Here is a 22,876-nt window from a genome sequence, read left to right on the forward strand (position 1 = left end):
AATCGATGCAACACCACTTGGGTTATATATGTACAGTATACTATAGTGGCACAGTATATCTTGAGTAAACCATGACATGTCTGTATATAATTGGGACTCCATAAGATTGACTGTAACATTGTCTTTTCATTCTGTGGGTAGGGGGATCTTCTTTTGTGAGGTTTCTTTCATTCTCACGAAAAGAAGATGTACTCTGGTGAAAAAAGATTGTGGAGAGCCATCAACGAGTCCTCGGGAGCGGTTTCCCCGAGACAGACAGCACTTCACGGGCAGTAGTGTGAGGTACCTCCCTTACATTTGAATTTCTGATATCTCAGTCTCTCTTTGAGTTAGAAAGACAGGAGACCACTCCCCATCTACTGAAAAAACAACCATTAACCATGGGGTCTGGTTCCTTGGCTAATAATATGGGGTGAGCATTAAGCTGGAGTCTGTAGTGTAGAGGCTAGCACGTTTGTCTAGTACGCCAAACATCAGTGGATCATAATTTATCAGGTTCATTTGCACTTGGAAAAAGAGGGTTTTAATTAACAAAAAAAGTATATAACTCACTTTGAAAAAGACATTTAACAGATCGCATCTGTGGTGCCAATGATACAGAGAGAGAGTGTACAGGACCAAGTTTAATTTCTTACAGACTACCTCGATAATTCAATATTTGTAGTTATGAAAATATTTTAGTGTTTTCTATACTTGTGGTCATGAATTAGATTTATTAATTTATTTTAACCATGTGTAACCTTGGGGGCTCCCAAGTGGCGCATCCGGTAAAGGCACTCCGCGTGGAGTGCAGGATACGCCCTATAGCCTGGGGGTCATCGGTTCGAGTCCAGGCTATTCCATTGCCGACCGTGGACGGGAGTTCCCAGGGGGTGGAGCACAATTGGTTGAGCGCAGCCCAGGGAGAGAGGGTTTAGGTCGGCCAGGGTGTCATCGGCTCACTGCACACCAGCAACCCCTGTAGACTGGCTAGGAGCCTGCAGGCTTGCCTGTAAGCTGCCCGGAGCTGTGTTGTCCTTCAACACTGTAGCTCCAAGGTGGCTGCATGGTGAGTCTGCAGTGTGAAAAGAAGTGGTCGGCTGACAGGACACGCTTTGGAGGACAGCTTGTGTTCGTCTTCACCGCTCCCGAGTTAGCGCAGGGGTGGTAGACGTGAGCCGAGCTTAAAAAATAATAATTGGATATTCTAAATTGGGAGAAAATAATAAAAATAATTGGCGACTACTAAATAAAAAAAATTAAAAAACATGTGTAACCTTACGGAACATTTGCTGTATTGCTAAAATGATATACCGTTATTTGCACCCAGTGACTACCAAAAAATTATCAATGCAACTGTAGCCCATTTGAATTTTGCATACATACATTATATGACAGCTGACATCTACTGTAGATTTTATTTTAATTAAACAACTGAAATCTTGGTATAGTAAATGGCATATTAGATATTACAAGAAATTTTCCTTAGGCGATTGCGGATTTGCTTTTAACGCCTGTGTCTTATCCACACAAGAACGAAGAACAGGCGTCAAGGACACACAGCGATGCACTAGGAATGTGATCAAGATCATTGACATGGATTTGCGTATTTCGTAAAGTTGTCAGACTCCCCCCACACTTTATGTACAGTGTACACTTTCACCTTCACACGTTTGTATGCATATCAAATGTTCTTATAATACTGTAAGTGTTCGGTGGCTACTCCTAATCATGACTTACGGTATTATTTTCTTTTTAACCAAAAAAAACATGGCAAAATCCACATTCAAAGAGTTGTATATAATAAGCTGTGGCAAAATATCCCCCCGAATGAGGGTAAATGACTAATGGGGGTTATTTATTTATTTATTTAATCCATGCCATCCAATTTTTACCCACATGCCAAATAATTGTAAATCATCATTTTATATGTGAAGTGTTCTAAATAAATGTACATTCTGCATGACAGAATGCACAATATTAAATGAAGTTTACAAATTATACACAAAATAGATATTCCCATTTTTTATTTTATTTCCATTTGGCTGCTGCTCGCAGGTGAGAGAGCTTTCTCCCTGTACGCTAGTAGTTTCCATAACAGCGAATTATGCTTCCATTTAATTTTCTTCATCTCGTTATCGTGCATTTTGATTAACGAGTTCCCCTTCTCAAGTCATTGAGACAGGAAGTGATGTAGGTGACCTGCGACAATTAAGCTTTTTAATGAGAAATGCGTTCATTAACAACCTCATCGACTCAATTTCAAAGCATAACGAATTGATTTAATTAACACATTTCGTTTGAAAATCACTTGCTACTAAAGCTCTCGTTACTATACCACAGGTTCGACACAATAACACTGTTTTTTTTAAATCTTGCCCAAAGCACTTTAATATACATTGGGAAAGAAAAACGCTGTATTTTCTAGTTACATTACAATTAAGGTATTTGTATTTTACACCGGGAATATGTTTTTAAAAAGAGGCTACTGTTGGACACATGTCGGATTATAACTTAATCCAAGTTTAATTATAACTATAATCCAAGTAACTGATATAACTTTGCCCCCTTGTATACATTTAGAACATGCTTGCCATAAAACATTCATTAAAGTATACCATTATGATCCACTTAAATACTGCAATTTATAAATGTTTACTTGTAAAAACAGGCTGAACAGCTGTATTTTATTACAGTAGTCACTGACCTGCGCTCCAGTGTCATGCTGATATATTTTTTCATGAGGACTAGCACGTCCGGAATGTCACTGTGGCCCTGAATATCAAAGCTTTTCCGATCGTCAGGGAGAGCTTTTGTGGCGGGGTTTCCTAATGCAGGTGACAACTTATTTCAAACAGGCTCTGTCTAAAATGAACCACCTGTTTGGGCCTTACAGAACGGCAAGTGCTACAAAGATATCAAATGTAGAAGGCTACGATACTGTATTTATGTGACAAAGTTAAAGAGGATTTAGAGTCAGGCACACTGAGGGGTCATGCATGGCAAGTATCATTCACATCCTTTTCATTCTTTGCCACCGGTTGTTTATATAATATCCTATTATACACTCAAGTGTTATTCGTTTTCATAAAGTGTAACTGGGTATGGAGGATATCTTTACTTTTTTTTCTCTTTGTCCTGATGTACTTGCTTTATTATTATGTTTTGTCCATTGATTGAAATCCTGAAATGATTTGTGTCATTGTGGCAATGTGCCCCACCCCTGTGTGTATTTGTGTGTTATATGTTGCATGTAGTGTGTTAATGTTGGTGTATAGATATTGCTGCACGGGATATAAATGGGTGTGTGTAGCACAAGTTATTTAAAATGTATAATTGTATTTAGGCACGGGGGTTGCACAGAATTAGTTCATGTGCTGGGATTCAAGTGAATAATTAATTAGTAATTGCATCCCAGCACAACAGTATATATAAATGCACAAAGCACTCACTCAGGGTTGTGTGTTCGTGAGTGGAGAACGGGTGTGGAGAGGAGGTAAAAACTAAAAAGAAACCAGAGAAAATAATTGCTACAACGTGCTGGAAGCACCAGCACGGTACTTGTTTTGTGTTTAGTGTTCGTGCCCTGTTTGTTAGTGTCTGTTCATTTTGTTTGTCTGTTTATTTTGGCCTCAAGTGCCGTGTCCTGTTCTCTTTTGTTCAAACCTTTTATTTTCTGTGTGTTACTAAAACACTGAGCGCAACAGCATCTCAGTTTCAACCCGAGTACTGCCTGTCTGTGTGTGATTCTTTCTGGCCTGACGTCATCCCTGCAGCTAGCCTGTCACAGTCATTAACATGTATTATTATTATTATTATTTATTTCTTAGCAGACGCCCTTATCCAGGGCGACTTACAATTGTTACAAGATATCACATTATTTTTACATACAATTACCCATTTATACAGCTGGGTTTTTTACTGGAGCAATCTAGGTAAAGTACCTTGCTCAAGGGTACAGCAGCAGTGTCCCCCACCTGGGATTGAACCCACGACCCTCCGATCAAGAGTCCAGAGCCCTAACCACTACTCCACATATACCGGTATGTTTTCATTTAAATACTAAATATTAAAAATGTTTTTCATTTTTTGATGGAAACAATGGTCGGGATAAGAGTCTGGTTAAAACAGACGGAGTGAGCGAGTTTCAGATTGTCGGAAGACACTTTTAATATTCAGGACCTGTGTACGTGTGTTAGAAGCTTGTATAGCATTGTTATTGAAAATGTCCCAAAAAAGAAAATCTGATTTGTTTGTCAATTCTCAGCAGCACCACATGCTAAAATCAGCTCCTCACAAATGCCGCTAACTATAAGGGTGCATGTGTTTTTTTTGTTTGTTTTTTAGCCTATAAAAGTTACAGATGCACATCCCTGGAAGAGTGTATAGCGTTCTGAACGAGAGAAAAGGAATCTGAGCTGCAACTCTACCTCCCGACCAGGAAGGGCGCTAAGTAAGGTTGGTGGTGCGCCTTCACAGGGATGGGCCGACTCGACTGGAAGTTGGCAATCTTGATGGCAGGGCGTAGCTGTAAGACTGCTGAAAAGCTCTACTGTGATCAGCTGTGGGGAACGTGGTGATTGGATAGAGCGTGGCGTCGGGCTGGTCACGGGGAGGAGTTAGCAGTACAAAGGGGACACAGCTACGCGAGTACGGCCCCTTAAGCTGAAAAGTTAAATGAAGCCGGAGCGTTGTTTTTGTGTGTGTGGTATTTTTATTTGCACACATACATATCTATTGGTAAATGTCAGTAAATGTGCTAGTATATTATACAGCTGTAGTCAAAAGTATACATACCCCAATGGAAATTTATAATTTTTGAAATCTCTCGAAAACAAATAATAATAGGAAAACATTTTTGTAGCAAAAGTTTTACTTTTGTGTATGAGGGAAAAAAGTTAAAAGAAATAGATGTCTACAATTATTTATTTCAGCATTTCCTTTGCAAAACTCCAAAAATGCTAAGTCAAAAGTATTCATACCCTTTGATGCTATGATATTATCGTCTACATGGTGCTAGAAATTTCAGTATGATAATGCAGAACCTAATTCTAGAAACGTATAGAAAATGCTAGATTGTAGGTGAACATTCTTAGAGAGTATAAAAGGGTGAGGCATAGGATGATTGCTGAGCTGCAAATAATAATATTTAGCCTGATCAATAATATTTTAAACTTGTGTTTATATACTATACTGTATTATCAATGCATTGTAGCAAGGCAGGGATGGGGGTTAAAATCCTCCCTGCCAAACACACGTGCAAATGTGTGTGTGATTTAATTTGTTTATTGTTTTTTTGTTTGGGCAGTTGGCCTCATTACTGTAAATTAGAGCCAGCTGCCTATACCTGTTTCTCTGGGGCATATAAACCCCAGAGTTAGTTCATTCAGGGCTCTTCTGTGTGAAGAAGCCTGATTGATAGTGTGTTCAATCGGGCTACTGTGTGAATCCTTTTGTTTTTCATGTTTTGTGAAACTGGGTGCTCTGTTTTGTCAACCGGTAAACAGCTTACTTAGTTTAGGTAGGTTCCTGAAATGTGTAGTCAGTGCCCAAAGAGAGCTAGGTTTTGTTTATTTTAGGTATTATTAAAAGTGCGTGTCAGCGCTAAATTTAAGTTCTGTGTTGGGTCTGTCATTTAAAGGGGCAAACGAAGCACAGTGAGTGCAGCCCTGTTACAGTAGCAATTAAGCATAAACCAAACCTTTTTGGACACTTCTCATGGAACAGATTTTCTCCCGTTTTTTGCCCAAAATTACTGGTAAATCCGTTTAGGTCAGTAAACCTTTAATTTCTACAAAAGTCTCTCTAAAACTACTAAAATCATGGATACTGTGTCATGTACGGTCTGTGGTTACTGCAATTCCAATCTGTATCTGGCATGGTTTAGGACCCAGTGGAGCCCTGTTGCTGGCAGGCTTTTAGTGCGAGGAAAGGTCACATACTTGACCATCTATGATGCCTGTGTGCGTGCGACAAGCCCTCCTTGTCCGGTATGAACATTTTTTTTTTAAAAAACCAAACACCAAAAAGCCAGTGACGCTCAGAAAACCAGTGCTTCAATAACATCTTTCGTTGCCATAGGAAAAACGGAGATCAAGTTACATGTTGTGACTAGTTCAGCAAATTTGCTGAAGTTATAAAGTCAGTGCCATAGCTCATCCTTTGATGACGAGGTCAACGTGCAGCACCAAACTCAGCCTTTAGGTTTGTTGTGTGATGAAAGTAAGCCAAGAGATGATTTGATTGTGAAGCATTTCATGGTGTTTTTTTCTGTTTAATATTTTTCCTTTTTAAAAGCAATTAGTAGGAGCACCTTATCACAGTCTATCATTCTGACAAATAATGAAGAGGAATGGCTGTTTGCCTTTGTCTTATGTAGGTGTTCACTTGAATGCAGGCCACTACGATCTCAATTTACAGCTCCCTTATTTTGGAAACTCAAACTTTATTTCTCAAACATAAATGAAGTCTTAATTGTAACATACACTTCTGTCACTGACATAGTCTTTTGTTGTGTGCCTGTGACTGCACTATGCAAAACGTTTTGTTTTAAACCAAGTACCTGAATCAGAGAAGCTGCAGCGGGAATCTGTCGGTTGAAATGCTTTTGCCGTTGCTTCTGTTGAACTTTCAGAGCAAAGCCTGATCCCAGAATACCCTGCAATCAAACCATTACAGTGTTACCCAGGGAACCAAAGAAGACAACATACAGCCACAACAACACCAACTACGCATAATATATGAATAAGTAGTGCTGGCCTAATATTTGCAGTGTACACTACCCTTCAGTGAGTATTGGGCCAGTACTAGGACAGATGGAGGCTGATTTTGAAGCAAATGCAGAGGCAAATTTCCAGGGAGAAATAAAATAATTGACGGTATAAAACTAGCAAAAATCTGTTCAGAACAGTCATTTAACTGCTCCCTCCTCCAGCTAAGTGGCTGCATATTAGGGTTATGTCGTAATAACCACTTGCTTCAAATTATGGTCCATTAAGTCCAATAGTTGTTTGAAAGGCCTGTTTAACAAGGTTTACAGAAAGCAATTTTATGCAAAGGAAAAGTTTTTGTGGGTGCCATTTTGGAGAAACTTATGGGATGCCACCCCACTCACATTCAACTGTATACACCGGTACAGAACTATTTGTACAAATACAGATAGTGAATCCTGTATATATTGTATCAATATAAATGATCAAAGTTTAAATTCAAGTATAGGCTTCAGATGATTTGTAACAGCTAAGAGAGGTTTCCATTGTTTAATGAAACAGCCCAGCTTCCCTCTATCATCCTGTAGTAAGTGTTCCATCCCACTTCTTCATTCTTGTATATGTGGAGATTTATTCCAGTACTGGTTAGGTACACTTTCTTTCCTGTGATACTCATATGGTCTTGAGAAAGAGGACCATGGAAATTGATATTGTACTGTACAAGGAAGAAGTGTAGACTTTCTATGGCTACAGTGTGGTGCTTGAAAAATGGCATATCCTAAATTAACGTAATGTACAAACAAATGTGATGAATTGGATTCTCAGTCCATTTAATTGAATGGGAAGCCAAGGGCTGACTGCAAACTGCAAACAATGTTGTTCAAAGACGAATGTCTTATCATTTAGCTAAAGAGCAAGTTCTGTAGTCGAGTGGCAGGTACATATTTGTGCTGATGTCAGTATTACTAAATAATCAGTTGCTAAGAGGAGATCCATTACACAAGCACAGAACAAAAAGGGGAACAGTGATTATTAAAAACCTTGGTTCACGCAAGCAGAGTCTGTTTACAGATGGCAGTGTTTAATCTGATCTTTAATGTGTAGGAAAAAATGTTGACTTTAAATACTCCCATGCCCAGCACTTTGTCATTTCAATTGCAGCAGTCAATACTATTTTCAGATGTTATAATAGTCAGCAGTGCAGGGTTGCTTAAAATGAAATTACCGCAGGAAGAGCAAAGAAAGAGATGGCAAACACGGAGAAAAAGGATGCTATCAACTTTCCAATCCACGTCTGAGGAACTTTGTCTCCGTATCCTATTGTAGTAACAGTAACCTAAAAAAAAGCAAAAAATAATAATAGTGACGACATGACATACAGACTATACAGTACAGACACACACATTCAAACCCACCTTAACGTCACTCTCTGCTTATTATCACCACTGGGGTTAATGTAATGGGAAGCAAGTGGCACAAGCTCCTGATAATATCACTTCAGTTAATATGAATCACATTTATCAATCCTACAACTGATTTCCACCCAACTTAATATCACTTTGGGAAATTAAAGAAGACATCATGAGGTTTACCTAACGATTCCTCGTGTATCAATAAATTGCTATACATAAGATATCGAGGTATAATTGAAAATATATATATATCACTTATATTTGGATAAAATTCACTAGATGTGATTGAAAAATGACAAACTCTATTTTAGAGCAGGTGCAGTGACTTTTTATTGTGCTGAATAATAATTGACATCACGAAGATGCTGCAAAATGATCTGTCGATCTTGGGCAGGTGTTGTGACTCTTGATCTCCCAGTTCATGGCCAGTCATTGACAGAGTGTGTCTGGTTATACCGTCTCGCCAGGTTTTAAATTGCTGGCTGTGAGCACCAAAGACGGTGAGCCACAGCACGCTGCCCTAGTCAGACGTGGCATATTGTTTTTTTTTTCTGTGATTTTCTTTATTGCTTTTATTCAAGCTTGCAATTCAACAGCTGAAATCACTCCATATCCAGTGTCCAATCAACTGTCTTACTAATTAGGTGATTAAGTGTATATGCTTCAGTCATAGTCACTCAAGCGTGTCATGGTCAAGGATGAATGATTGAGTGATTAAAAAGAAACCAAAAACATTTCGTCAATGGCCATCATTTATATACCTTATATATTTTTTTCAAAAATAAATGTGTTATAATAATGATAAGTTTCTTTTGATGCTTGGTATATATATATATATATATATATATATATATATATATATATATATATATATATATATATGTATAATAGGTGTGTAGTGTTTGCATTGTTTTACTGTATAGACTTTTGTAGATATGTGTTTGTGTCTTGAATACACCTGCGTATGATGCTCCCTACAGTATATTTTAGAATATCACCTTTTTCCACAAAGCCTACCTACTGCATCTACTGTGTGTAATGATCAAATCTACTACAATATCCAGTTTAACCTTCTGTATTCCATGCCATATCACGGAAACACCTTATTCATGAAGTCTACCACCCCATATTGAGTTTCTCCATATCTGCATGGTTGACCTCACCTGCTTTAACAAATCAAACCTGAGACACCATGCACCTGGAAAGTCAGTTCAAAGCGGTGACATCACAATCGGCTCCCTACCTCAGCCACCTGAAGGTATTCTCTTCCTCAACCTTTTCCCTCTTTTCAATGAAAATGATAATGGACTAAATTAAGGTTGGTAACCAATATAGCTGGCTTTTTAACTTGTATATTAAGAATAAAGCCTTATATAACAGTATTATTGGACTGTGAGCATGTAAGACCTCAGCTTTCAGCCTTAGTCCGTTCACTTCTACTCATGCCGAGATTACCCACATACACAGATGTTTGCTGTCTTATGACCCTATATTATTGCATCCTGAAGCTCTACATTCTGTCCCATAATAGAGGAAAAAAACATTCCCTTTCCCAACACTAACAAAGAAACCATACTGTTTGCGAACAGAGTAGCCTAACACAGATATACAGTATATCCCTCCAGATGCAACGAGCTGCAATTCTCAGCAGTTCAAGGGTAAATATGGTTCTGAATGCACAATGTCTGACATTAAGCTAGTGTAGGTATTTCCATGCACTGATCCAACCACATAGTGGCTGCAGGCAATTTTCTACTTGTGTGGTTTGTTTTGGCCACAAGTATTAGTATCAAATTCTCCAATCTTGCACAGACTATATGTTCATCTCCTTGGGGCATTATTTACCATCAGTAAAGCCAGTGTGAGATTGAAGGAGGAACGAAGAACAGACATGGCTGTCAGACGCTAGGCCCTTTTTACCTTAATGTGGTTTTCTAAAAATGGGCAGGATCCAGTTCAAACAGCAATCCTTAATGACCACCATCTGCTTTGATTTTGTATTTTCAAGAGAAACAAAATGATTCACTTTGTTGGCTATCGTGGTTCGCAGCTGTACCCTGCACCTGCACCAAAAGTCAAAAACAAGTTGACTCGATATTCTGGGCGAAAAATGTTTCTTCTCCTCAAGCCTGTATGCTGATATCTTTGTAAATACTGTACAAAAAAACATTTTCTTAACATAAGCCACCATGAAACCTTCAAAGGAACTATTAAAACAGGATAACAAATAATAAATCCATTAAATCCAAAACAAGTGATTGTAGCTAGCAAAATAATTGAATATATTAAATTCATTGTACAGGCCTCAAATGTGCAGTTTTGAAAGAAACACATGTTTGATCCTGATCTATCATTTGAGACTCATGTTAGGGAAGTTACTAAAATATCTTTTTACCATTTGAAAAATATAGCCAAACTTAGACCAACTATTTCCGCATCTGATGCTGAGAGACTAATGCATGCCTTTGTTTCATCTAGAACTGATTATTGTAATGCACTTTTTTCTGGTGTCCCAAAATGTGTGGTATCCCGCTTGCAGCTTGTTCAGAATACTGCCGCTAGAATTCTGACTAAAACCAGGAAAAGTGAACATATTACCCCTGTTTTGGCATCTTTACTCTGGCTCCCTGTGCCGTATATAATTCATTTTGAAATTTTGCTGTTAACTTACAAGGCCCTGGATTGATTAGCACCTAGCTATTTGCAGGAGTTACTGACCCCGTATCTTCCAAACCGCACTCTGAGATCACAGGATGCGGGGCTGCTGGTTATTCCTAGGGTCAACAAAAGCAACACGGGAGGTAGGGCTTTTTCTTGTAGAGCTCCTAAATTATGGAATGCTCTGCCTTCGTTTGTCAGGGAAGCTGGCACCATTACAGTTTTCAAGTCAAGACTAAAAACGCACTTTTATAAAATGGCTTTCTTATCTTAGTGGGTTTTAATGTAACTTTAAAATTGCTGCTTTTGTATTATTATGTGTATACTGTTATTTAAATGGTCCGACTTTGGCAGAGTAAGTTGCGGGGTTCCGATAAATACATCGTTACACGTCCCCACGTGTTGCTAAAACTGTTTAAATAACGTCCTGTAATTTTTCTTTTCATTGTTTATATACTGACAACTTTTTACACTTAGAACTTTAAAGTTTGTTTCAAAGCTCTTTTCAAAATGTCCGCTCTAGTGCACTGATAGTGTAAGGATTATTGCCCACATTGTCAAACAGGTAACACAGCAATAACGATCCATGATGTGCTACGGAACAGAAAAGCCAGCGCATTTGTTATGTTTTTTTTTGTTTGTTTTTTCGCTCTTCCTGCAGTGATTTAGAGGACAGATCTCAAACCCCAGAGTGGACATTTTTAAAAGACCTTTAAAAAAGACCTTAAAGTTGTAAGTGTAAAAAGTTGTCAGGATGTTAACAATGAAAAGAAAAACTACAAGTACATTATTTAAAAAGTTATAGCAACACATGGGGACGTATCACGCTATATTTTTCAGCAAACATGGATTTTTCTTAGCATTCATCTGGTACTACAAGAGGTTAAAGAAATCTATGTTTGCAAGCCATGCTTTCAGACAGTGTTGCACTTCCTTGGTCATTTCACCTGAGGGTGAAAATTGTTCCCATATTTTCAACAGCGTCTTTCCTGTCATTACCAACCAGTTCCATTCTCTATTCCTCTATTGGCCAACATGCTTTCTGTCAGTAACATGCTTTGACCTAGAAGACACTGCTTCACCCAAGTGTAAGTGGAACAGATAATGTAAGCCAGATATAACTGTCAGGTACAGTAAGGGGGAGACAAGATGTCTGGAAGGCAGGGGGAAGGGAAGTTGGTAAATAGATAATAGTGTACATAAGGAGGAGAAAGAGAGGGTACAGGCGGGAATAAGAGATAGCCCTCTTGGCTAAAAGATCCTCATCAGTCTATAACACTATGTAACACAATTTTTGTTCCTGGGTAGTAAGTGTTATTTCCTAATTGCTTATGCCTCAAAAGTATAGAAAATGGCTATTATTCCCCACAAACTTTGCTTTTGTGACCAGGACAGTGATATTTTGAAATGTACCTATTTCCAATGAGAAAACGGGCGAATTTGTGTCTTTTCTTTCACATAAAGTCAGAAAAAAACAACATATGAATCCAAATTAACATGTATTTATACTAAAGTAATACAAAAATGACTACAAAAAATTTAGAAGTGAGTAGTTTTTCGAGATTTACGATTATACTGTAAATCACTTTCACGAATCAGCCCCCAAATGTAGTCTCCCATCATGTTCTCGTTATACTGTCCTTGGTAGCGGCGTTCAAAGTCCAGTATATCCTGGTGGAAGCGCTCGCCTTGCTCCTCCGAGTACGCTCCCATGTTCTCCTTGAATTTATCAAGATGAGCATCAAGGATATGGACTTTGAGGGACATCCTACAGCCCATTGTGCCATAGTTCTTCACCAGAGTCTCAACCAGCTCCACATAGTTTTCGGCCTTGTGATTGCCCAGGAAGCCCCGAACCACTGCGACAAAGCTGTTCCAAGCCGCTTTCTCCTTACTAGTGAGCTTCCTGGGGAATTCATTGCACTCCAGGATCTTCTTTATCTGTGGTCCAACGAAGACACCGGCTTTGACCTTTGCCTCAGACAGCTTAGGGAAGAAGTCTTGAAGGTACTTGAAGACTGCCGACTCCTTATCTAGAGCTCTGACAAATTGTTTCATAAGGCCCAATTTGATGTGCAGTGGTGGCATCAGCACCTTCCGGGGGTCCACCAGTGGCTCCCACTTGACGTTGTTCCTCCCCACAGAGAACTCGGTCCGCTTGGAAGGGTCCACCATGCAGAGGTAGCAGTTGCTTGAGTGGTCAGTGGGTTCCCGCCAAATTCTTGGGATAGCGAACTTCATGGCTCTCTTTTCCCCTCTGTACCATCCTACAAAAATACATTTATTTCACCCATGACTAATGTGTAAGAGATTCTCGCAACATTTTTCATATATGATATATTTTTTCAATAACATTGAAAATTGTAAAACATTTTAAAATTAAAAACTTTTACAATTTTAAAAATTTTAACAAATTTTATAACATAAAATTCCGAGCAACAATTGTCCATCTTACCTTCCAGAGTTTTTTTGCAGTGCTCGCAGGTGAAATGAGGTGCCCAGGGTTTGTCTTGATCCCCGACAGGCATGCCGAAATATGCCTTGTAGGCCTCACACATCTTAGCAGATGCTTCCACAGAGTACTTTTTCGCTCTTGTCTTGATAAATTGGCCGCAGACATAGCAAAATGCGTCTGCCGAATGCTTGCAGCCTCTTGATGCCATCTCAGAAAAATGCAGATATGTATCCACTTAGGCAGCTGGAACTAAACTGAACTGGTGGGCTTAAGGCCCCTGTATTTATACTACTATTTATATTACTGGAAAGTTCTAGAAAGTTCTAGAAGTTACTCCAAGTTTACTCAGCACTGAATCTATCTGGAATGTTCTGGAAAAATAGGTACATTTCAAAATATCACTGTCCTAGTCACAAAAGCAAAGTTTGTGGGGAATAATAGCCATTTTCTATACTTTTGAGGCATAAGCAATTAGGAAATAACACTTACTACCCAGGAACCAAAAAAAAAAAAAAATTTGTTACACGGTGTAATCGATAACTGTATTCAATCTAGTTCTGTGGGTGCCTTATAAAAAGTGCTAGCATTTGGAGAAAATATTAGCGACAGATTTCTTAAGAGATTTCTTTATGGTTGAATCAAGGTAAAAGCAGTTCCTCAGCTTTGCAAACATCTGTTCTCCTAAATACAGGTTTTGAAATGATTTTTCCCTGAATCTGCAATTTGCTCAAGTTTTAAGGCTTGTTCTAGTTATGCCAAACACTTTTTGCTACTTACATGCTAGTTTCACTAACTTGAATTATAAATACATATATATATATATATATATATATATATATATATATATATATATATATATATATATACATATATATAGATAGATAGATAGATAGATAGATAGATAGATAGATAGATAGATATTTTTTACATTTAGTTTGTTTGTTTTTTGGTTTGGCATTTGTTTCTGGAGTTGGAGGTCACAGTGCCAGTTGTTTCAGTTATAGACTTAAAACCACCAGCAAACTGTATCATGTTTCTTATATTTTAATCCACCCTGGATCCATTCCAGACAGTTAACACGTGATAGGATTCATTTGAAATTAATACAAGTAGGACTTAAGTTTAGTTCTCTCTGAAAATTCAAAGGAAAACAAAATATTGGCATTAAAGCTGCAATAATTGGGGTGCTAGAGCTGGGATAGTAATTCTTATTTAGTCTGAATTTAATTCACACATAAACATTGTAGCCAATTTGCAATGCTAGAGACTGTATACTTTCAATATTAGCATTCAACATTTTACTGTCACAAAAAATGGGAGTATTTGTGAACAAAAACAAAGTATCCCTGAGGGCATCATATCAGATCGAATGGTTGGTAAAGATGAGGTATTATTCATATGTGCAAAGGTTAAAGCAATGTGGCAGTGAAATTGTTAACTGGACACCACCTGTAATATAATTGTATATACAAAATCATAGAATACAGCAGTGTACCAACTGTAAAGACACTGTGTCCGATTTTCCATTATGGGCAAGTTGTGTAATAGATTTTCTATGGAGGGTGCCATTTACCTGTGATTTGCTCTGAAAGAGAAATATAGGCCACTTTCTGAAAGTCTGTATCATTAATATGGCCAGTGGTGATACAATGTGACACTGACATGGTTAATTTTCAGTGGACCTGTAATGGAACTTTATTGAGAGAATCATAAAATACAGCTGTCATGTACCAACTATAGAGACACAAAACAGTGTCAAAGCTACAGCAAACTTCTAAATACCTGCATATCCTGAATAAAAGTATAACAAAACAAGCCTCTCAGCAAAAAAAGGGGGCCCAGTGATAATGTTGCTAATGAAGAAAAAAATATTTTAAAACCTTGATTCTTAAAACATCTTCGTCTTATGGAGTTTCCTCAATTAGAAATACTAAAAGAGATGTAATACATTTTATGACAAATGTTTTGACTAGAAGTCTTTTTCAATGTCTTCAACAGTGAAATCATTGAGAAAGACTTCTAGTCGAAAGACTCTTTTAGTATTTCGAAGTTTCATGCTTACTAATGTTTAATAGTTATGGATGAGTTTCCTCAAGTAGCAAAAAGTTGGTTCATGAAACTAGGACAATAAAAGGGAACTGTGTCAAACTTGAACTGTTGGATTTATATAGTTAGTTAAAAGACACTGAGGTGTTCCCCTGACAATGTTAGTTTCAGGAAATACATTTTGGGAGATGATGACTATGGTAATTAACCCATAAGAAAATTACAAACCAGAGGAGGCCATTCGGCCCAGCTATGCTTCCCAGTGTCTAGTAGCTGATTGATCTCAGAGACTGACGTCAAGTTGGGTCTTAAAGGATCCAAGTGACTCAGCATCAACAACATGGCTAAGTAACCCATTTCATACCCTTACCACTCTCTGTGTGAAGAAGTGTCCTTCCTTCTCCACTTAATTTCCAACTGCACCCTGTGGTCCTGGTTTCTGTACTGCGCTTAAAGTATTGGTTAGTGTTAACTATGTTAACTCCTTTTGAGATTTTAAAGACTTCAGTCATGTATTGTTGTGTTGACATGGCACTAGAAGCATGTTTATTTTTTCTTTGCAATAATTGACTCACCACGCCCCACCATAAGGCATCTGCGTAGCTGGCAAATCCCGTCTTCCCTTCCTCATCTACTGCATCCTTCTCAGCCAGATACACAAAGTATGAAGAGAATATGAGCCCCAAGAAACCAATGTACAAAGTTGTAATAAGTTCCTGAAAAAAAGTGAAAAATAAAGATTCAAGAGACTTGTTTTCAAAGAGCTTCCCCAAGTGTCAAACGTGTTATTTTTTTCCTGAAAGGAAGAAAAACATGTTGTTCCTCTTTGACTGTAAATAATATGTAAATCAAGTTGTGTATGGCATTTAAACATGAATTTACAGGGATGTTCGGTTGTAGTTGGCATAGGAATACACCATTTAGGAATGGGTTGCAAAATTAAGCATCTGTGTTTGTTTATCAGGATGGCTTTCTGTTACAGAGCCCAGTTATTTAAGCCCTGATTTTCTCCCCAATTTTGAAGACCAATTACATTCCCTCACTGCATCAATTCCCCATACAGCTGAGGAGAACTGAAGGTGTTGCCTCCCTAATCCATAGGGATCCACAACGGCTCTCCCCAGCGAAGGCCCACAACTTTGAAGAGCCAGGACACAAACCTACGCTCCTCTGACTGTATGACTCACACTGCACAACACGCAAATTCTAATTGTCTTATAAAACAGAATGTTCAGATGCTGCATGCTGATTGGCTGTTCAGGACTTTTAACCGTGCAGATATATAGCACAATGCACGGCAGAACTTATTTTTGCCTAAGCACAGTAAATAAAGTATCAATACACAACATATTAAACTTGCAATAAATACACACATTGGTGTGAGAGGTGTTTGAAAGTTTGTCAAAATGAGTGATATTCCTTTCGTCACATTTGATGTTTTCAGAGGCATGACAGAAGACAAGCGGCTAGAATTACAAGAAGACAAACCGCAGTTGAAAAAAAAGCGAAATACAAAGATCTAACAAGTCAACAAATTAATCAAATTGGAAAAATAAAAATTGAACATTTAAATGGTCTGTTACGGAAATGCTATGCTTTCATCGTGTACTCAAGTGTACTCAATTTCTAGCTTTGTTGCCTTCGTGCTGGTCTCAATCGCTCCTTAAACAGCGCTGACATAGACCACAATGTTAGCCTTTAGTGACCAAGCATTTAAAAATGACTAATGTATTTGTTGATAATTAAAATATATACAAAAGACGACACTGCAGTTCACCATCCATGCATTACTACCGGTGACCTGGAGAAGCTACAAAACATCTTTTGTGATTGAAACGCCTTTTCTAGTAAGCTACAAGGTTATTGGAGGAACAGTTCTGCTTGAGACTGGATTCTCATTGGTTGCAATTTTAGTACCTGCTCCAAGTGGCTAGAAATGGTTACTCCTTTTTGGCACAGTGCGAGATTGATAGTTGGAAATTCACCTTTCAATTCATTAATTGACAGGTCAATCGTGGAGCAATTGATTCACCCAGAATCCCATCAAGCCTTTCGTATGGATGAATTGACAAATTAATTTCTGAATTGATGGACGAATTGATGAATTAATTTATGAATTCCCCAATTAATTTATGAATTCCTGCATGAATTGACAAATTAATGAATGAATAGATCAATAGTTCTGGCACAAATGGCGCTCCATAGGGCAGTGTCTGTTTAAACCTAACAGCTTTGTTGTCACTACAGATGAAAATTGACTAGAATTCGCATCCTTAAACTACAATTAAGGAACAAAAAATCACAAATTAAAATAAATAAAGAAAGCGAAAACCACTGTGGATATATGCCTGGTAATCCCCATTAATACATCATTAAATACCCCCTGGTGCTGGCAGTTTTTTCTTTCACCTTTGCCAAATTCCCTTATGCTGCTTAAACGATGAAGCTATCTGGTATACTCTAAAACCAGTGTTCAAAACCTCCAGTTTGAGGGACTATATTTTCTCCAACATGGAAAGATATATAATAAAATGAAAAAAACTTAATTGGTTTTAAAAATACATATACAAAATGTTTTAGAAGCAGGATAATACACTCCAGGACGTGTGCGTTGTGTTCCATGAACATACGGCTTCGTGCCTCCAACCCATAATGCAACACGCAAACCCTGTCGCGTGTTATCCCTTACTTGTAGAATCTTGTATCATGAATGGGCAGTTATTCTGTAAATAGAAAAACAATTAATGTTATTAAGGAAAAGCTGACAAAGGTTATTTTTGGTAGATGATGGAGACCTGCAAGGGCTCCCCCTTTTGCCTGATGTTTTTATACCTCTACAGTAAACGCGCAGCACTAAGATAAAAAATGATTCAGCAGATTCTTGTACAATTGTCATGCATAAGCTTCAAGTTAGACCGTGGATACCCATCTGGGTTTGTCAAATCATTTTCCAAATCCAAAAAGTAAATAAATACATTATTCATCGTATTGCAGCATCTGTTGAAATTCAAGTTTTAACAATTGTTTAACAAGCTGTTATAATTGTTATGTAGTATGGTGGGAAAAGTCTAGAAAAGGGAACCATTTTGTGTTTCCAATTTGCACTATATTTATATTTGTAACAGGCAGTGTGATATACTGCTGTTATGGGTTATGCCCCCTGTCAGTGAAATTAGATGAGGTTAAAAGCCCTATAACCATGAATGCACAACAGCTGTTTTACATAGTGGTTAAGACACTCATGCGCAGGGTCGCCGGTTCACACCCAGCCGCCACTCTGTTACACTGCTGCTGTGATCTGGAACTCATTACACTGCTGCTGTGATCTGGAACTCATTACACTGCTGCTGTGATCTGGAACTCATTACACTGCTGCTGTGATCTGGAACTCATTACACTGCTGCTGTGATCTGGAACTCTACATTGCTGCTGTGATCTGGAACTCATTACACTGCTGCTGTGATCTGGAACTCATTACACTGCTGCTGTGATCTGGAACTCATTACACTGCTGCTGTGATCTGGAACTCATTAAACTGCTGCTATGATCTGGAACTCATTACACTGCTGCTGTGATCTGGAACTCATTACACTGCTGCTGTGATCTGGAACACTACATTGCTGCTGTGATCTGGACCTCATTACACTGCTGCTGTGATCTGGAACTCATTACACTGCTGCTGTGATCTGGAACTCATTACACTGCTGCTGTGATCTGGAACTCATTAAACTGCTGCTATGATCTGGAACTCATTAAACTGCTGCTGTGATCTGGAACTCATTACACTGCTGCTGTGATCTGGAACTCATAGATTGGCTTCAGATGATTGCCGAGATTAACAGGTGTGTAATGGGCAGTGTTGTGTGATACACTGCTGTTACGGATTCTGCCCCCTGTTGGTGAGATGAGATAAGGTTAAAACCTCTATTACTACGAATGCAGATAGGTCTGGCTTGTTTGCATAGTGGTTAAGACGCTTGCTTGTGGACTGTGGGGTCGCTAGTTCACACCCAGCCTCCGGCCTGTTACATATTTGTTTTGTTAAAGTTTTTTCTTCCTGTTAGTTTTTCTTACAGACACATGTTTGCTCCACCTTTGTGCCAGCAGATTATGTTGTTTGTCAGATTGTCTAGTTATTTTTTTCCTCCATGGGTTTTTATACTGTATGAGTTAGCTCTACATGTGTTCTTGATTTGTAATTGTCTTATAATCCTTACATGTCATAATAGAGCAGGCGCTTCAGGATATCTGTTTAAGAGGAGCAAAATATTACAGTGCCTCCCACAATTACATACACACACTCTCTAACACATCTGAGAGGACTTGTGAATAAAAATGTTTAATAAAAATGAATAATGGATCTATGCTGGGTCCAAAACCCATCCTTCGTGGCTAGGCATTTCACATTCTAATTTGTTTGAAGTTTTATAAAAAAAAAAGGGGTTTGCTCTTTAGATTTCTGAAACAAAAGAAAACAATCAGAAAACCTTTTGACCACTCCCTCTAAATTGTTTCCCTATAAAAAGCAATATTTTCAGAACAGTAGCTCTAGAGAGGGAGATGATTTACTGTAAACCTCTTTAAACATAATCTACTGTACTTAGGCACACCTGGGCAAAATTAATGAAATTGCACTCAATGTGAGCTGCACTCATTTAATGATCCCTGAAGTCACCAGGTGCCTTCCCTTTACCAACCAGCTGGTAATAATCTTCATCATCTGAGTTTAGTGGTTCTCGTACTTCTATTACAATCTGGTGTTGGATTAGCTTTTGGCTGCCACGCACAAAGAATGTTTGTGTTCCTGCTTTGTCACTGTAAAAATTTCACTTGTACATCATTCTGCTGCAATTTTTTGTTAAAATGTTTTACCAACATGGAGCTGTTAATGATCTGAGAGAAAACACTCCTGTGGTGTAATATACAGATTTGGGAACATGCGACTAGCTAGCTAAACATTTCACAGAAATTAAACCTAGTTAATACTTGCACTAATAATTATACAAATTATACTTAGTTTTGACTAAATGTCTAAATGGTGAATGATCCAGAGGAACTGTTGAGGAATGCATTGCCCAGATCATTTCTGACCCATGATGTGTGATTTTCAAAAGTGCCTGCAATACTTAAAAACACGTTTGTCTGGAATTCAAACAGCTTTTGGCGCTGTGCGTAAGAAAGGCTTGTCTTAAATCTCAATCGATAAACTGTTTAGCTCAACTACTTTTGAGGCTGTTTGAGAGCAGGGGACCATTAGCAGAAACATTTTTTCAGTAGTACCCCAGGAAAAATTTCATTTTGAAAAAAAAATAAATAAATGAAAGAGCATAAAATAAATAAATAAGTAAAAAAAAAAAAAAAAAAAAAGGTAACAGAAAAAAAACAATGACAGAAAAAGCAGTCCATGCTGTCAGCCCCAACACAATGATGTGCGTTTATTTTTCAATTCTTGGACAGACTCTTATGGTGTGACTATTTCTCTAAAATACAGGAAATGAATTAGGCTTCCTGGAACTGCTGTTTTAAGAAATAAAAAATACATTATCTCAGATTGAAAGGATTACATCTGTGCTGTTTATGAAGATATTTAGGCCAAAATGAATGACAACTGATAATGTGGTGTTGTAGTAATAAATTGACTTTAGTTCTTGCATGTGTGTATAGGCTACTTCTAGTTTACATTTATTCTCATCGGCGTGTAAGGATTTCCTAACTATATTACAGTTAAGCAAGGTGTCTAAAATTATTCTGCTAGCTTTAAGTCTTTTTTATTGGTAATAATGGTGGGTTAATCAATAGATATTTATTTAAGTATCCTAACTCAGTTTGGCTGAGCTTGAGACTCTATATCCCTATTGAGCTTGAAGGAGCCTGTGCAGCTCTGTCATTTTAATACCCGCTTCTGTTTAGACCATTAAAATAGAGCTAGGATACAATAGTAAAGCTTACACTGTTAGTCTGTTTTAATGACTAAAATAAATGATACTGTTTTAAACTTCTTTAGGCTCCTTAAACAACACTCTATAAACATTTTCAAATATCAACCTCTAAAATATATATTGTAACACAGCAGGGAGAATGCACATTTGTTTGATTGTTTGTTAATTGGTTTATTGTTAATGATCCCCTGCACCTGGTAGTTATTGTTAAATTAGGACCAGGTGCAGGGTATATGAGAGGTGCAGTCAGTCTGCTCACGGCTGCTGTCTAGAAGGAGGCAGGAAGGTGTGCTCTGCTTCCAAGCAGTCGTCAAGGGTGGAAATACTGAGTTTTGTGTTGTGGGGAAACGGCTTAGCCGTCCCACTTTATAGCATAGGTGTTCCTGAGTTTTAGTTAGCGCTCCGAAGGAGCTAGGTATTTGTTTTTGTTTTGTATTTTGTTTCTGTTTGTATTATTAAAAGTGTGCGGAAGCACTGAACCCCCAATTTCAGTGTGTTGGGTCTATTTCTAAAGGGGCAACGAACCCGAGTGGGGGCAATACGTCACAATATGTATATATATATATATATATAAAACACACTTTAAAAAATGTTCTTTACAGAACTACTGAGATAAAGTTTTGTGCATAGGGACTGATCTTGGCAGTTCTTTTTTAACTGAATTACCTGGCGATGAATGAAAACCACAGAACCCAAGAGTCTCCACGTGCCGCCCTGTCGATCAACATGAAGCATTCGAAGGATCTGGAGGAACCGAATTCCCCTACAAAAAAAAGACAATTAATTAAGACTGCTTTAGAACAGAAAACCATAAAAATGTCTGGACGAGAGGAGTCCACTAAGCCCATCTAAGCTTGCCCGGTTCCCAGTAGCTGATTGATCTCAGAAATTTGTAAAGCTGAATCTAAAAGGATCCAATTGTTTCTGCCTCAGTAACATATACAGTGCCGTTTTTAAACCACAGCACTGTAGTATCAAAACTAGAAATGCACACTGGTAGTCAAATACAATACTGTGCCATATGTGTTCCAAATCCACTGTTCTTGCCTTTGCATGCTACTTAGGGTAATAATTTGGAATTTACTGCTATACTATTAGGGATGTTTAGAAAGTTCTCATGATCTGTGTTGAACTTATTTAGAATGATTATTTGTATCCTTTCATAAAAAAAGATATTGCCTATAACACTGCAATACTCTTGAAATATATCTGTAAACTTCAAATACATGGTATTTCAAGATAGTAATATATAGTATTTTCAGCCCTAAACTAAGACACAGAGCAATAAGGAAAATTAGGAATTGTGTCTTCTCTCATGTGGAATTGACCATTGTTTTGCTTTATAAATGATTGCCGACCTTTCCCAACTGCAGATCACTGTGGATGATGACAAATCAGATAGCAAAAAATAAACATTTGTAATAGTGGTATGCATTAAGAAAAATCACATCAGATTTTTAAATAAATGACATTGAAACTGATTAACCCTATTCAACCTATTAAAAACCAGGCTCAAAAGAATGACCACAAGCATGTGAATGCTGCAAGCTTCTCTCTATGAACATTACCATGAACATTACCCTATGAAAAGGGGTTCATATAACTGGTACGCAGGTACACATGCACACCAATACCAAAAATGCGGACTTCCATTTGACATAGTAATTTGTTTGAAGA

At 37.9% G+C, this 22,876-nt stretch overlaps 1 protein-coding gene across 1 annotated transcript in view; it reads right to left on the minus strand.

Annotated features, from left to right (window-relative positions):
* Positions 1 to 22,876, minus strand: part of kcnq1.2 (potassium voltage-gated channel, KQT-like subfamily, member 1.2) — a 475,366-nt gene that overhangs the window by 369,178 nt on the left and 83,312 nt on the right. The window contains exons 5-8 of the mRNA XM_058985439.1: positions 21,866 to 21,962; positions 15,836 to 15,976; positions 7,915 to 8,025; positions 6,542 to 6,637 (exon numbers count right to left, since the gene is read on the minus strand). Coding sequence (XP_058841422.1) covers positions 6,542 to 6,637; positions 7,915 to 8,025; positions 15,836 to 15,976; positions 21,866 to 21,962 — 445 coding nt within the window. The remainder of the gene's footprint in view (positions 1 to 6,541; positions 6,638 to 7,914; positions 8,026 to 15,835; positions 15,977 to 21,865; positions 21,963 to 22,876) is intronic.

This window comes from Acipenser ruthenus, chromosome 14 (assembly GCF_902713425.1).
Source record: "Acipenser ruthenus chromosome 14, fAciRut3.2 maternal haplotype, whole genome shotgun sequence".
In the NCBI taxonomy this organism is placed as follows: Eukaryota; Metazoa; Chordata; class Actinopteri; order Acipenseriformes; family Acipenseridae; genus Acipenser; species Acipenser ruthenus.